Here is a 15,672-nt window from a genome sequence, read left to right as displayed (position 1 = left end):
TCACGGGCAACATTTGACGACCGGCCTGCTGCAGCCACAACCTGGAAGCTGGCTGACCTGCGCACGCCTGAAGCTTGAGGAGCGTCTGAACCAGCGACTGTGAACGGGAAGATTCTCTTATACAATTGATTGACTGCCCCCTTGTGGAACAATTATAAGTGATATTACTCATTGGGGATCCTCGGGATATATGTTTTGGTCTTGGTGGTTCCCCATTTCTGTCACTGGGGGAATTATATTGGGGCTAATAATTATTTGCTATCACAATAAGGTAATCTTTTGTGGAAGGAATGCATATGCTAGACATCAACATGATTTCATTATTAATCCTGATCCCTTGGGAAGGGGAAGGGTCCATGAATCTGACCAAATTTGCTAAATATGGATTCCGCCATGACCACAATATGTGGGTAGGCTTAGCTGAGATGGTAGCCAATGTTGCAAATAGGACTAATTGCCTTGTTTGCTCTCTTGGGCCAGATGATTCAGAGGGAGGTATGCCCTTATTACCAATACCATTAAGTGCCATTGGTATGGTAAGCGAAATGCCACACCAAACAGAAGTACAGAATTTCCCCGGATGGAACTCAACTAAACCAATACGAGTTATACCTGTGCAAGGGGAAATCTGTGTGCATAAATCATCAGATGCAGCTGATCCTACCATGATAGGCTCTTCTCATTGCCACTATACTTGGGATTATATTAAGAATAGTCAAACCTGGGCAAACGGTACTACGTATCGAACTCGGAATACCTTGCCCTGTGCACCTTCTTTTATTCATGCATGGAAAGTGGTGTGGAACATAACTGTGACAGAAAAAGGCAATCTAACATACTGCACTGTGAACTCTCTACCCCTTTTGATATTTCGCCTTATGCACTCCACGTACCAAAAACCTCAGACCCGATGGTTGTGGTGGATATGTGGAGAATGGGCATACAAGAAACTCCCTTCCAAATGGAGTGGGACTTGTTTCTTGGGATGGGTATTACCACCAATGTGGATTATGCCCACTAGTTCGGTCAAGCGTACACGAAGAAACGCTGATATTTCTCATATAGCAGGAGGAAGTACCCAAAGTTGGAGTGGTACTGATGATTGGCCACCAGAGCGCATTATAGCCTATTATGATCCTGCCTCCTGGAATCCTGGTGAGCTCATACAAGGGACACGGGATCCTATTTATAATCTAAATAGAATAATTCGATTGCAAGCAGTAGTGGAACTTGTAACCAATGCAACGGCCCAGAGTTTGAGACTTATTGCACAACAGTTGGATGAAAGTAGAGCCGCCATTTTGCAGCTGAAAATGGGAATGGATTATGTACTTGCCAGGCAGGGAGGCCTATGTGGAGTCTTGAACTTGACAGGGAATGCCTGTTGCTTTAACATTTCAGATAATGGTGAGGCAATCCGTGTGTTGGCCACAAAGATGGAGAATATAGCACATGTCCCAGTACAAACATGGGAAGGATGGGATATGGGATGGCTCACCAATTGGTTACCTAATGTCACAGGACTCAAAGGGATACTATTGTCTTGCTTGTTTTTCTTGACAGTAGTAGTAATGGTTTTATGTATGATGCCATGTATAATTTCATGTTTTAGAAGTACAATTAGCAAGATGGTTTCAAATGAAACTCTACCTCATATCATGGCCCTATACAGAGCTTTACCTCAGGAATATGATGAAGGTCAAGCTATCAAGGACACTTGGGATGAAGGTCCTTGAGCTTGAAAGGGGGGAATGAGGCATCTAATTATAAGCCTGCATTTTTATCAAAGCTTATATATTTCAATCAAGGCTTGTATTTTAAAATGAGCTTAAAAAAAGGATTTTCAAATGTTTCATGCCAGGCAGAAAACCTTGGCTATCCTCCTAGATAAGTGGCCCCCTGATTTATAGCAGGAAAAACAATTCTCAAAGTCGTTAAAAAAAAAGAGGAAATTACAGACTGAGAGCAAGGACACTGATCCTGCATGTTACAGAAGATAAAAAAGGCTGAGAAAACACAATTAGGAATGGGCAAATAGTAAAATGATACCATGGGCCTCTCATTAGAGCAGTGAAAAAGGCAACTGGCTGGAAGAATGAGAGCATTTTTGGGAAATCTTTAAAAGCTGTTTTTTACTGAGTTCCTTTTTACTTTACAAAGGTTTTATTCTTTTAAAAGGCTACCTATGATAATGTATGAAATATATTAGCTTAAATATATTGGCTTAAATGTAATTATGCAAAGGATTTAAGAAATGCTAGATTCATAGAGTCATATTGCAATAGGAGACCAGAGGGGCAAATGAGCCTAGCCCCCCTTGCCAGACAGGAGACGCCATCGAACACTCCTGATATATAGTTGTCAGGCATTTGTTTAAAAGACCCTCAAATGAAGGAGATCTTTCAATGATGATTAACTCAAGATCCTTGAAGATAAAAATGTAAGATTAACCATTTGTTTTAGAAGGCAATAGGGCAAGGAGGGCAAGAGGTGAGCTGGTAATTAAGATTCCATGTAAGATATATTATTACTTATTTGTCATTTATATATAGCTCTTTGTCTCCCTTATAAGGATAGAAGGAAATGGGTGTATCTATTGTGATTGGTTCTAGCAAACAACCAATAGGAATTTCAACCAGGCTGATTGGACAGAGGCAGCCACAGGAGGAGCAAAGGGGGCTGGATTAAGGGAATATAAGTGCTGGCCAGAATGGCAGGAGGCCAGGCCAGAGCTTGGTAACCATATACCACTGAGCCTCTCATTTATTTGTCTGACAAATAAATTAATATTTTAATTTCTCTATTGCTGCGTTGAATATTTCATTCCAGCTAAGCGTTAACCACAAGCAGAGGTGCTACACTATGAGTTCTTCCAATGAAGAGATCTGAAGAACTCAAAAGCTTCCCACAAATTTGTGACATTGTCATCCGTCGTCATATAGGTATTTGCCCAACTTCGAAGTTTGGAGTTTAGGAATTTTTATTTTATTTTATTCCACCACTCACCACCACCAGCAGCCTACCCAACCTTACTGAAATATTCTAGTAGCAGAGATATCAGAATGATGCAAACCTGTAGGCTGCTAGCTGTAATTTCAATATCCTGATCATGGAGGCTTGCCATGATTTGGTCATGCAGGTCAGTTGTCCACATGTTAGTGCTATAGAAGAAAACAGGGGCAAAAAAAAGTATATTCAATCATTTGTTCTGAAATTGTAATGTTTCTATAACTAGTACATCCTCATACTAACATAGCTATATAGTTTGCATTACTAGGTAATATTTACCTTTAACAGCATTGATGTTTGGGTGTCAAGTGCCATTTGGAATCCAGGTGGTGGGCCAAAACTTGTTTTTGGTGTGACTTTGCCCCATTTTAGGCCAAACTGGGCAAAACTCACAAACCTCACTATCCATTTACCGTATTTTTCCATGTATAAGACTACCCCTATTTTTTGAGCCCAAAATAAATAATTGCAACATTCCATGTATAAGACAACCCCCAATTTTAAACAATTTCTTTGGGGAAAATATAGTCTTATACACGGAAAAATACAGTAAATACCACTTTTTTTTTTGTTTCTACAAATTCCCAGGTAACCCAAGACACTCTCCACTATTCTACTATACAGTAAAGAACACTAATCAGATGTTACCTTTGAAAGTGAAGTATATCAAGGAGAGCTAAAAAGGGGGGAAATAATCCAAAAGGTTAATACTCTCTTTCATATTATAAAGTGGATTTTTAAAAATAAATGCAAATATAGTCCACAATTACCATTTAGATACTTTCCAGCTATGACTTCTTCCTTAAAAAAAGAGATAGAAGAGGACAAAATGCATGCAATAACAGGGATTGTGGAACGTAGCTAAAAATATCAAGTACCGTAAAAATACTGACCACGGTTCTTTGCAGCTGTGGAGGCAGATCTGAAGGAGGAAACAGTACAAAAAAATGTTAATAGAAACTGATTTGACTGCAGTGCTGTACACATACTGACATGGGAGCAAGTCCCATGAAACTCAATGGAGCTTACTTCTGAGTAGACAGGCATAGAACTGCGCTGCCAGAAACACAGAAACTAAGGCATCATGAACATTGTATATATTAGTGATATCTGCTAATACCGTATTGGCCCAAATAATTGGCCCACTCTCCCCCCAAATTCCCCCCAAGCCGCCAAATTTTAAAGGTGAGGCTTATTTGCAGGTGCAGCTTCTATTCGGGCCAATACAGTATAATGCAATTCAAGAAAAGGTTTGGGAAGGAGTCTAAAGTGGGTCAGAGAAATTAGATCATTTTGCAAACGGTTCTGCAATTTTTTGTAATGATAGAAAAAGAACACCCAATATACTATATATATTTTGGAAAGTAGTTTGTCTGTCTTCCTGTCCTCTAGACGTTTGTCTGCCTCTCAATATATAATCACCAAACTTGCCACAGTGACTCCTGATATGGGGAAGGTGGACTGTTACCATTTGGGCACCCGGTGCTATTTTGAAATGCGAATTTGGTATGCTTTCTCCCATTGACTGGCTCTCTGGATATCGTTGCCAAACTCAGCATGAGGATTCACAAGGCAGGGATGGCAGTCTTCATTGTTACCTGCATGCCGGGCGCCATTTTAAATCAAGATGGCTGTCAGGGTACTGCCATCAAAAGATTCACAGAGGTTACTGTGGAGCCCTGGCACCTCGCCCAGCCAGGCTGGTTGGGAAACAGACATGCCGCTTTCGTTGCATAGTTTTGCAAGGGGGTCAAACGTAAAGAAAGGAGGCAGAGATTTGGGGTGTCTAAGTTCTTATGCTGGGGTGGGGGACAGGAAGGAGCCACTCCCGGAATCTGCAAGTGACTGAGACAGACATGAACTTTGGGTTTCTGCACTGTACATAGTTTGCACTAAATAAAACCTGTAAAAAGCAGGTCGGAGTCCTGGCTGTTTACTCGTGAGCAGCCACCAGCACCCCCTGACAATGGCAGACCAAAATGTGACTTTGGTGTGACTTTGCCTGATTTTTGGCATGATGGGTCCAAACTCACAAATTATATTCTTTAAAAAAACCCACAGTATTTTGGGGGTTCTACAAATTACTGTGCAGTGCCAGTAACTTCTAGCTAGCAGGAAATAATTCTTTTGAAAATTAGCTCTGCAAAAAAGACATATAATTTACACATTTAAATGTTCCTGCTCAAAAGAACATCTCATCTCTTAAACCCTATCCAGCCTTTTAAATGAGGGCAGTTCAAGCCTTGGTCTGTTCAGTGGAACTGCCACCATTTATTTGTTTGTTTTTCTACTTCATGAATAGGATTGCACTGCCCTTATTTTAGTAGGAAACTTGCTTCATTTTCCTCAGTATTACTGGATTCCACTTTAATAGGCCGTAAATTTCTTAACAGACAGAGTCTCTCTGTGACGCACAAAAGTATTTCATCTTACCTTGACTGATGTTTTGATGACTCGAAGCCTCTATAGAATTTGTTAACATCAAGAAGAAAAATATCCTCAAGGTTGGGGTCATTTTCCCTGTTGCCTTATGGTGTTGAGATAGCCAGATGACAAAAGAAAGAGGAAGAAAGAGGTTTCACCCAGCTTTGTGATTTGAACAAAATAATATCTGCATTGCTTGTTGCCATTGTGGTGTTGCCTGATTGTAAAATTTTGGTAGTTTTTTTTTTTTAATTGCAGCAAATTTAAGAGCTTGGACACACAGTTTTTTCTTTCGATGCTTGATGTTAACACATGTTACTCAGGCTCCATCTGCACAATACATTTAAAGCGGTATTGTACCACTTTCAATAGTCATGGCTTCCCCATGGAATCCTGGGAACTGTAGTTTGTTAAAGGTGCTGGCCATTGTCTGGAGACCCCCTTTCCTCCCCACAGAGCTCTAATTCCCAGAGCGGTTTAACAACCGGTCCCTCTTCTCGTCCTACTAGCCCCGGTGGGCACCAGTCACCATGACCCCTTTCTCTCTCAAACTGGAGGGAATGTCTCTCCTAAAATGGTCCTGGCCACCTGCAACAAGGACTTGTATTACTACGACCAGGGCCAGCCCAAAATATTTTGGCACCTGAGGTGAACCACAAAATGGCACCTCCCTCCCTGCCAGGGAAGAAGGAGTGAGTGAAAATATATGTCTGGAACAATTGGCAAATGATGATCCACATCAGGATCTGCTTCCCCTGTGTATCATGCTACCTGAGGTGGTTGCCTCACCTTGCCTCATGTGTGGGCTGGCCCAGTCTACAACTAAAAAAAAAGAAAAAAGATATAAGGATCAATTTCCAGCCCCATTTTCTTTGTGAGTTAATTGTACTTCAAGGACAATTGTACTCCCCTGGCTTTGTATGTGTAAGATCCCAGCCTAAACCAAATTCACCTGGCTTGATCATTTTTTTCCAAATGTGGGCTGGCCCTATTATTTGTTTATTACATAAATTACTGCCACTACTCTTCAAACAAATTGCCCAGGAAAGTTTATCTATCTATCTATCTATCTATCTATCTATCTATCTATCTATCTATCTATCATCTATCTATCTATCTATCTATCTATCTATCTATCTATCTATCTATCATCTATCTATCTAGCATAAAAAATTAAACAGCTGAATAAGACAGTTTTACCATTTCCTGCAAGCCAACCTGAACAGGATCAAAAATATCATGGAGCTTAAAGGTAAAGCTAAAGGACCCCTGGATGGGTAAGTCCAGTCAAAGGTGACTATGGGGTTGTGGCACTCATCTTGCTTTCAGGCAGAGGGAGCCAGCGTTTCTCCACAGACAGCTTTCCGGGTCATGTGGCCAGCATGACTAAACCACATCTGGAGCAACGGGACACCGTGACGGAAGCCAGAATGCATGGAAGCGTTGTTTACCTTTCTGCTGCAGCTGCACCTATTTATCTACTTGCACTGGCGTGCTTTTGAACTGCTAGGTTGGCAGGAGATGGGACAGAGCAATGAGAGCTCACCTTGTGGCGGGGATTCGAACCACCGACCTTCTGATCGGCAAGCCCAAGAGGCTCAGTGGTTTAGACCACAGCGCCATCCGCGTCCCATGCATCATGGAGCATAAAATAACATCAACAATAGTGTGATTGAAGATTATGGGCATCTGATCTTGGGAACTAGCTTGATTTATTAGACCCATCCATCTTCGCTGTGTGGAAAAGCTACCTGTACTCCCCTTTCCGCTAGTCCATGGGGAGTTCTCCAGTACATCTGTGTCATTCATAGGTATTCAGTTTCCCTTACAATGAACTCAGTTGTACTAGTTTCTGCCTTTGCCCTATTAATTTGCATGGCATGGCTTACAAATCCAGTCCTCCACTGACAAATTCAGTCCTCTGCCTTTCCTGCTTTTCTGCATTTTAAATTTTTATTTAACCAGATTTATATACCACTTAATAAAACAACAATAGCCCTCTAAGTGGTTTACATGAAATAATATAAAATGTTCAGAAGAACATACCAATAGACTCAACAGACTTGCTTTTAGACATTATTGAAATATGGATAAAATCAACAGTTTTGGAAGCAAATGTGCTTCATAAAAGTGGCATGCCAGTGTAGGCTTGCCTAAACCAAAAAGTTTTGAGCGGATGTCAAAAATGGTGCAATGAAGGCTAATATCAACAGACTGGGAGCTCCAGAGAATAAGTACTGCCACATTAAATGACTGATACCTCTCAAGGGCAGAACAAACGTACATGGTGCTCGTAAAAGTGCCAATTCTGCAGATCAAAGTGGTCAGAGTGGACTCATCTTTCAAGGCAATCCTGCAATCCTATGCATGCTTACTTATGCATGTTTATAAGTTCCATTGAGTCCAAAGAGACTTACTTCCAAGTAAGCAAGCCTGGGATTGTAGCCTCCCTTGTTCATTCCTGTATCTACTGTTTTCCTTTATATTTCATTGTATAAAATTCCCAGCGACAATAAATAAATAATGGGCTTGAAATATAATTTTTAGGGTTGTAGATGTGACACAATTCCTTCAATTAGCATTTTAAAAAATTATTATAGTAAATAATCTCTGAACTGGGTAAGGGAGCTTTAACCCTTTGCCTCTTGATGGGATTTCAAACTTACTTTGACTCCTCTCAAGCCTGCTGTTTGCATTAGAATGAAAGCTATTGGCACAACAGTGGGAGGCAAATAGTTGTAAGCCATCCAGAAAACTTTATGCTATGGGGGTGGCATTGAATGTCACAAACAAACAAACAATTCACACCTCTAAGATTTCGATGTGCATTGCTCTCCATTCACACACTTATTTCTTTCGCTTTTGCAACAGTGAGGACTAGAATCTTGTTTTGTTTTAAAACTGTGCATCAAAGAAGAAATCCCGAGGCTGTTCCAAATCACAGAATACACAGGGGAATTTCTTTTTTTACAAAAAAAGGAAGGGAAAAAAGCACCACACACAATCCAACTTGTACTCAGGAGACCTATCAGGTTTCTTCTCGGCGATTATTTTGATAGCAGATCCTGAAACAAAGAAGGTAAAACTACTGCAAGCTTTTATTTGCCTTTTGAGTTCAAAGCAGCAGTGGGAATGAATTCCTAGCCTTATCGCTGGATTGTTTGAGTGAAACAGTGCCCCGGTGGAAGCCTTTGCACTGATCTCCAGTTGGCATTACAACCGAGAAGCAACGATAAAGGTGCACACAGAGAGATACCTGTCCTCAGCATCTCCCAGATGTGATTGCCAGTGAGAAGGAGCTCTCAAAATTCTGCAGGGCTGGAGTGGTGGAGGGAATGGAGCATGGGGGGAGAGATCAGATGAGAGGGCTACTTGCTGTACTTAATAGGAGCAGTTCTGTTTTGCAGCCATGATTTTCCCACCCATATATCTGTGCCAGGGCAATGTTTCCCAAAACTCCCCATCCACCACGGACCACCTGAAAATTGCTGCAGGTCTTGCCCTAGCACATAGAACGATTTTCCTGCTTGTTGTAGCAATTGCGATGAACTGTGCTACCTTTATTTCTTACACATCGTGTATTGTTGCATTAGAATCCAAACTGCAATGCAATTAAACGCAACCAAAACAAGCAATAAAAAATATAATGAAAATATAAATATGAATATTTAATGCCACTGACGTGCTGTCCAGTCTGTCACCAGCGACAAAACCACAGACACGCCATGGGGCGTCTGAATGATGCTTGCAGACAACCCATGGGCCACCGTTTGGGAACTGCTGTGCTAGGGAATGCAAGAGAGAGAGAGAGCTGGGAAGGAAACCTGTGCCATCGCTGTCCTATGTGGTGATGATAAGGTGGCTTGACACCCAGGGATGAAAAAGAGAGTTTGTTTCATCCAAAAAATAGGACATCAATTTGCATGAAATTTGTATATGCATATTGCAAACTGATAATTTCTATAATTTAAGTACAGTGCATCTCATCTGAGTGGAAAAGGCACCAGGCGGCTTGCATACTCAGTCTGCTGGCTGTAGATGGACAATTATGAGGGTTCCTTCTCCTCCTTTGTATGAGTCCTTAGTTTCAAGTCAGGCTTGTACTGGGTAAACCTCAAACAGAGGCAGTGTGGTGTAGTGGTTAGAGTGTTCAACCAGCCATGAAGCTCACTAGGTGGCCTTAGGCCAGCAACTGCCTCTAGGCCTACCCTACCTCACAGGGTTGTTGTGAGGATTAAATGAGGAGAGGGGAGTACCATGTACATCACCTTGAGCTCACAGGAGAAAAAGGTGGGCTAAAAATGCTACAAATAAATAATATACAAACCGCTAAATAAATGATACCTGCAAATAGAGGGCTGTCCTCCGTAAAGCAGGGCACAGGGCCACCCTACGTACTGAGCCAGCTTGAAAGTTTGTTAGCTGAATTTCTGGCATTTTCATGGATTATAAGCATCCGCAGAAAATATATTGTATGTTCCTGATTTCTCTCCCCAACCACAGGTTTTGTTTCCATCATCTCTGACAAATGAATACCATTTGGAATTATATTCATTTATGTCACACAAACTTATGTCCTTGTATGTTAGAAAGCCCCTTATTTATTTGATGCCAAATGTCAAAATAAAAATTAAAAGAATGGGAAACGGAAGGATTTGATTCTGTTCCTTTTGAGCAGCTCAGCATCAGAGGGGGAAAAGCGACACCTTGTTTTACTTCAGAAACTTTGAGTGGAAGAAACCAAAGCAGTAAAGACGACCAAACAACAAACCAAATATTATTTGCAAGCGTTTAAAAAAGAGGTATTACTCTATTTGCAATGGTAGTGGAATGAAAAGGCAAACTTCACATTGTGACTTACCTTATGCAAAATCTGTGAAGGTCAAGTTCTGAGAATCGCAAGTAGCTATTTTTCTCAGCTCCACCACGAATTCTAAGAGGTTTACTTTTTTTAGGAAAAAGAGATTGCTACGAAACGCTAGTTCTGCCCCTTGGAAGGTGAAGACAGACAAGGAGACTGGGAAAGAGGCTCAGGTATACAGAAGAACAGAAGAGAAAGTCAAAAGGCAGCTGAGAGGCTATAAAAAGAGAGAAAAAGGGAAAGAACATGAGAGGGGTTGGATGTCAAAGAAAAAGTGACTTGAAACAGGAAAACTGACCTGACTCTGTTTGTCTACTGTTCCTTTGGGGTTTGCAGCTCAGTGTCCTGGTAGCTTCCAAGCAAGGCAGTCGGTCACCTGAGAGATGGAAAAGGACTGCCCTACAATCAGGGGCAAAATATTCTCAAGTACTGCTCTCTTCATTTCAGGTTCGAGAGATTTGGGGGCAATGCTAACCCAGAAAGCCCACTCACAATATCAAATTGCCAGGAAGTGCCCTAACAGTTTCCATCAACAACATATACTTTTATAAACTTATTTTGAAAGGGCACATTAAAAAGAGTTAATAGGTATTCTGTATTTACAAAGCTGTAATATCAAAGTTGGTTATGGTGTTTGGTTTTCCACAGCAAAGGGCAACATTGGGCTTAAATGAGAAGACAAGCCGCCTTATTGCACAGGTGCAACAACACACACACACACACACAGCTTTTTGAAATATGGCAACCCTAGTGTAAAGTTGAGAGTTAAACATTATAATTCCATTTTACTACTTCTAAATGAGGTTTAGAAATAGTTTAACACCCTTAATGATTTTTAACTGAGTATTTTAGGCTGCAATTCTATATGATACTCATTTGCCTGGCACTATGCTCCATTGAACTCAAGGAGCCTTACCTCTGAGTAGACACATATGGATATTTATTTGGGTGTAAGATCCACTCAGCTGAGCAATACACACAAATATAATCTCACATGGAGCTGTCCTGTATAAATGAATGTTTTCCTCTTATTTTGCTTTCTGGTAGCATTTCTAAAATTTGGGGAATTGCCAATGTGCCTTTCCTCTCTCCACTCACAACTCCCATCTGTTTATTTCCTATGAGGTAAATATCCTGAGTTCCCTCAGTCTTTTTCTTCAAAATCTCGTCATTTTTGTAAGTTTTCTTTTCTCTTAACCCTTTCAAAGTTCAAATGGGAGGCCCAGGCCTGAACAAAGTATCCAGATGAGGACTTAAAATTGCTGAGCAAAGTAGCACAAGTAATGGAATTGGTACTAGTAAGGAATGCCCCTCTGCAATTTATTTGTATGGACATATTTTTTGATGATTTTTGTTCTTCTTCCGAGAATTTGTTGGCTTGTCTGCGTGTGGGGATGTTGCAGACTTCAGGTGATCGCTTCCAAGCTATTAACAATTGTGTGAGGGGAACACAGGAACGTAAGAAGAACTTGATGGATCAGTCCAGTGGCCCATATAGCTCAGCATCCTGTTCTTGCTGTGGTGAACTAGATGCCCATGAGAACCCTTATACTACTTTTACAGATATCTTCCTCATATGTTATATAATAATTTATTATTTATACTCCGCTCATCTGACTGGGTTTCCCCAGCCACCCTGGGCGGTTCCCAACCGAATATTAAAAACACAATACAGCGTTAAACATTGAAAACTTCCCTAAACAGGGCTGCCTTCAGATGTCTTCTAAAAGTCTGGTAGTTGTTCTTCTCTTTGACATCTGATGGGAGGGCGTTCCACAGGGCAGGCGCCACCACCAAGAAGGCCCTCTGCCTGGTTCCCTGTAACTTCGCTTCTCGCAGTGAGGGAACCGCCAGGAGGCCCTCGGCGCTGGACCTCAGTGTCCGGGCTGAACGATGGGGGTGGAGACGCTCCTTCAGGTATACTGGACCGAGGCCGTTTAGGGCTTTAAAGGTCAGCACCAACACTTTGAATTGTGCTCAGAAATGTACTGGGAGCCATTGCAGATCTCTCAGGACCAGTGTTGCATGACAATTGAAAATATAATGGGGAGGCCAATATTGTCTCTGAGGGTTCCTGGCTAGGGATGAATGAAAAACAATTTCTGTTTGATATCAGTATTGCAAACCCTCCAAGTGTCCCTATTTTCCAGGGACACCCCTAATTTAGAAAAGTCATCCCAGTTTCTGATTTGATCCTGGAATGTCCCGCTTTTCCTTAGGATGTCCCTATTTTCATTGATGAAATGTTGGAGTGTACAGAGTTATCCAATCCCCCAAGCCATCTGAAGGCAATCCTGTATAGGGAAGTTAAAAAAAAAAAAAGTTTAATTTTTTATTATGTTTTTATGTATGTTTGAAGCTGCCCAGAGTACTGGGGCAACCCAGTAAGATGTGTGTGGTATAAATAGTAAATTATCATTATGGAATGGGACATCCCTATTTTCATCGGAGAAATGTTGGAGGGTATGGCATCGTTTTTGGGTCTTTGCTGTCCTGCAAGCTGAGAATTTTGTAAACAAAAAAAGAAAAGGAAACTCATTACAGTTTCACAAGGTAGTTCCAAGGGCTGCCTTTCAGATTTGACATTCTCATCCACCTGCCTCAGGTAACAGTTCCTTGAAGTAGCCTGTGGCAGCCATCTTTTTTTTGTTTCATCCAAGTTCCTGAGAGAATGAGCTGCCAGATTGTATTTGCTGTGCTTTCTTCCCACTTAGAGCAGCTGTTGCTACCTATGAAAACTTGAATGTCACCCCTGGGAAAACGTTTTAAAAACTGTAAGCAATGGAAACATTCAGCAGAAAAGTCCAGAGAACTGGAGACTGCGCCACAAAATCACACACAGAGATCCGTGAGGAGCAGATCAGATCAGTTTGCTCCAAAATGCGTAGCGAATGACTTTCTCAAGCACCCATAGTCTGGATTCCTCCACCCTACCTGTAGCTACAACCCTGGAGTGTTTATGTGTCTTATTACAAGACTGAAGTACAAATTCACAGGTTCTGGCAGCCAAAATAATATAAGTTTTCAAACTATTTTGTCAAAATGCGGAAAACGCAGTCTTTTACTCCTGTTCAGTTTAAGAATGCTTCCCCCTTTATTTATGACAAGCACCCTTCTTCGAATTCTCTCCTTAGAGATTATCGCATATATGAAAAGGAATTATTGATGTTTGAAATACAGGAAAACGTAACCTTCAGGGAACAAAGATCAGAAAGCATGAGCTGCACTGCCATCTAGGTAGAAGGAAGGGGAACAACAACATGGTTCCCTGCAACATTAGTTTTTTTTTGCTTCCCTGCTCCTGGTTAACTGATTCATAGAATAATAGGCTGCAGTCCAATGCACATCTGAGAGGAAACTCCATGGAGCACAGTGGAGCTTACTTCTGAGTGAAAATTCAAAGGATTATGCTGCCTTATGTTCTTTGGAGAGAAGCAACTGGAGAATTATATAAAAGGAATGTCCAATTCTGAAAGAATGGATCCCTAAATAGTTCCCAAAACAGACCTCTCACAGGTTGTAAGAGTTCAAAGGAGCCCAATTGTCTTATATCCTTAGCAGCTACTGAGTCATTTCAGGCCAAATAAATAAATAAAATAAAATAAAATAATAATAATTTATTTATACCCCACCCATCTGGCTGGGTTTCCCCAGCCACTCTGGGCGGCTCCCAATCGAATATTAAAAACACAATACAGCATTAAACATTAAAAACTTCCCTAAACAGGGCTGCCTTCAGATGCCTTTTAAAAAGTAGGATAGTTGCTTATATGCTTGACATCTGATGGGAGCTGGCCTCAACTTGTCCATGTTTTGTACCATTTCAGACTGCAAGGTAGTTTGGAGGCTCATAAGGGGGAAAATCTTCATAGAGATAACTCTAGATGTTATGGAGAAAGTTCCCAGCCTTCTTCTCCCCTTGATATGCTCCCTCCCCTTACATGTGATCTGTCTGGGCGGATGCATCTGACTTCACCTATGAATTTGGTGCCGGGCTTTCAATGACATGACTATGTCCTGCCCCTCTGCCACCTCCTATTGTTCAGCCTTTCCCTTTTGCTAGTGTAATCTATAAATAGACTTTAAATGATCCTTGCATAGTTTTGTCCCTAGCAACAGGTTTTCTCCCAGCAATAGGTCTTTATTTGACATGCTCAGAAAGAGAGAAAGGAATGGGTTGTTGCTCTGTCCAGAGGGGAGGAATGAGTCTCTGTACATAGTTTTACTTTATTTTCCTTAGCCCAGCAGTTGTATAAGTTGTAATGTTAATTCTTCAGTAAATACTTAAGCAGAACTGGAATGGGTGAGGTGTTTATTCCCACATGGGAATTCACCAACAGATGAGCTAAACTGAGAAAAATGATTCTGGAAGACTTCCTGGGAGTGTCTGCTGACTGCCCCAAACGATAGCAATTTGCATAGACACCTTTGCCTGGTTAGAGTCCTTCCTACTTCCTGATGAGGCTCTGCACTCTGGGTAGGAGAGGCAATAGAGAGAACCAACAGATCTACTTTCCTCTCTCGGACATCATCTCTGGTTGCCAGCCCTCTAGCTCCTCACCATCTGCTCCTCCTCTGCCTGGAGCTGCCAAACCACGCCGAGCAGCCCAAGACAATGAGAAAACATGGCAACAGGCCTAATGAGAACAACGCTTAACAGGACAAATGTACTTCTAACGAATGAACAACGAAACCAACAAGGTCTTTTAATCGTCAACGGAAAACAGGGAAATTCCCAGCTTTGCACGCAGGGATGGATGAATCTCTGCAATGCCAGCTTCTCGTGTTTCCAAGCTTGCAATCAGTTATCCACATCGGTTTGTGATGAGTCAGCATCTTAGGTGTGAGTTTCTCACTGCATAGCAACAAGAACCTTGGCCATAGCAGTACGTATGTTTTGTGGGCACAAACACCCTGGGTTTAATTCCTGGCATCTCCAGGTGGACTGTGGCAACCCAACCAGATGGGTGCGGTACAAATAATAAAATTATTATTATTACTGGGCTGGAAAGCAAGCACCTACATGCTACCTTGGTTTGCTGTTGCATGTCAGAATAGACGCTACTGAGCCTACGATCTGATTCTGAATAAGGCAGTGTCGTTTGTTCATATGCCTTAACTCGGCAGGCAGAGCAGCCAAGCTTTGCAAACTGGTGAAGATTATGTCTCCAGCACTTCCTGCTAAGGAAAGAGGTGGGGAAACTGTGTTTCTGAACTACAATACTCATAACCCTTGACCATTGGCCAAGCAGAGTGGGGCTGATGGGAGTTGGAGTCCAACAGCACCAGGAGGGCCACAGGTCCCCCACCTGTGTTAAAGGATTGTAGGCAGCTGGGAAAGACTCCATCCCAGGTTGTTGCAAGTTAAGGGTTTACAG

General features: G+C 41.7%; 2 protein-coding genes across 3 annotated transcripts in view; one reads left to right on the top strand and one right to left on the bottom strand.

The window, feature by feature from the left end:
• Positions 1–4,608, bottom strand: part of OTOA (otoancorin) — a 48,762-nt gene extending 44,154 nt beyond the window's left edge. The window contains exons 1-5 of the mRNA XM_081889443.1: positions 4,478–4,608; positions 3,903–3,931; positions 3,780–3,810; positions 3,658–3,685; positions 3,074–3,161 (exon numbers count right to left, since the gene is read on the bottom strand). Coding sequence (XP_081745569.1) covers positions 3,074–3,161; positions 3,658–3,685; positions 3,780–3,810; positions 3,903–3,931; positions 4,478–4,568 — 267 coding nt within the window. The 5' untranslated portion in view covers positions 4,569–4,608. The remainder of the gene's footprint in view (positions 1–3,073; positions 3,162–3,657; positions 3,686–3,779; positions 3,811–3,902; positions 3,932–4,477) is intronic.
• Positions 1–15,672, top strand: part of IGSF6 (immunoglobulin superfamily member 6) — a 41,733-nt gene that overhangs the window by 13,473 nt on the left and 12,588 nt on the right. Inside the window, exon 1 of one of the 2 annotated variants that reach the window (XM_081889384.1) lies at positions 14,962–15,487. The exons of the other annotated variant lie outside the window; for it this stretch is intronic. The gene's annotated coding sequence lies outside the window, so the exon portion shown is untranslated. Of the gene's footprint in view, positions 1–14,961; positions 15,488–15,672 lie in introns of those variants that run through there. 2 annotated transcript variants of the gene reach the window in all.

This window comes from Podarcis melisellensis (assembly GCF_964234715.1).
Source record: "Podarcis melisellensis genome assembly, chromosome: 14".
Taxonomy (NCBI): Eukaryota; Metazoa; Chordata; class Lepidosauria; order Squamata; family Lacertidae; genus Podarcis; species Podarcis melisellensis.
This window is presented reverse-complemented; position numbering and strand designations above follow the sequence as displayed.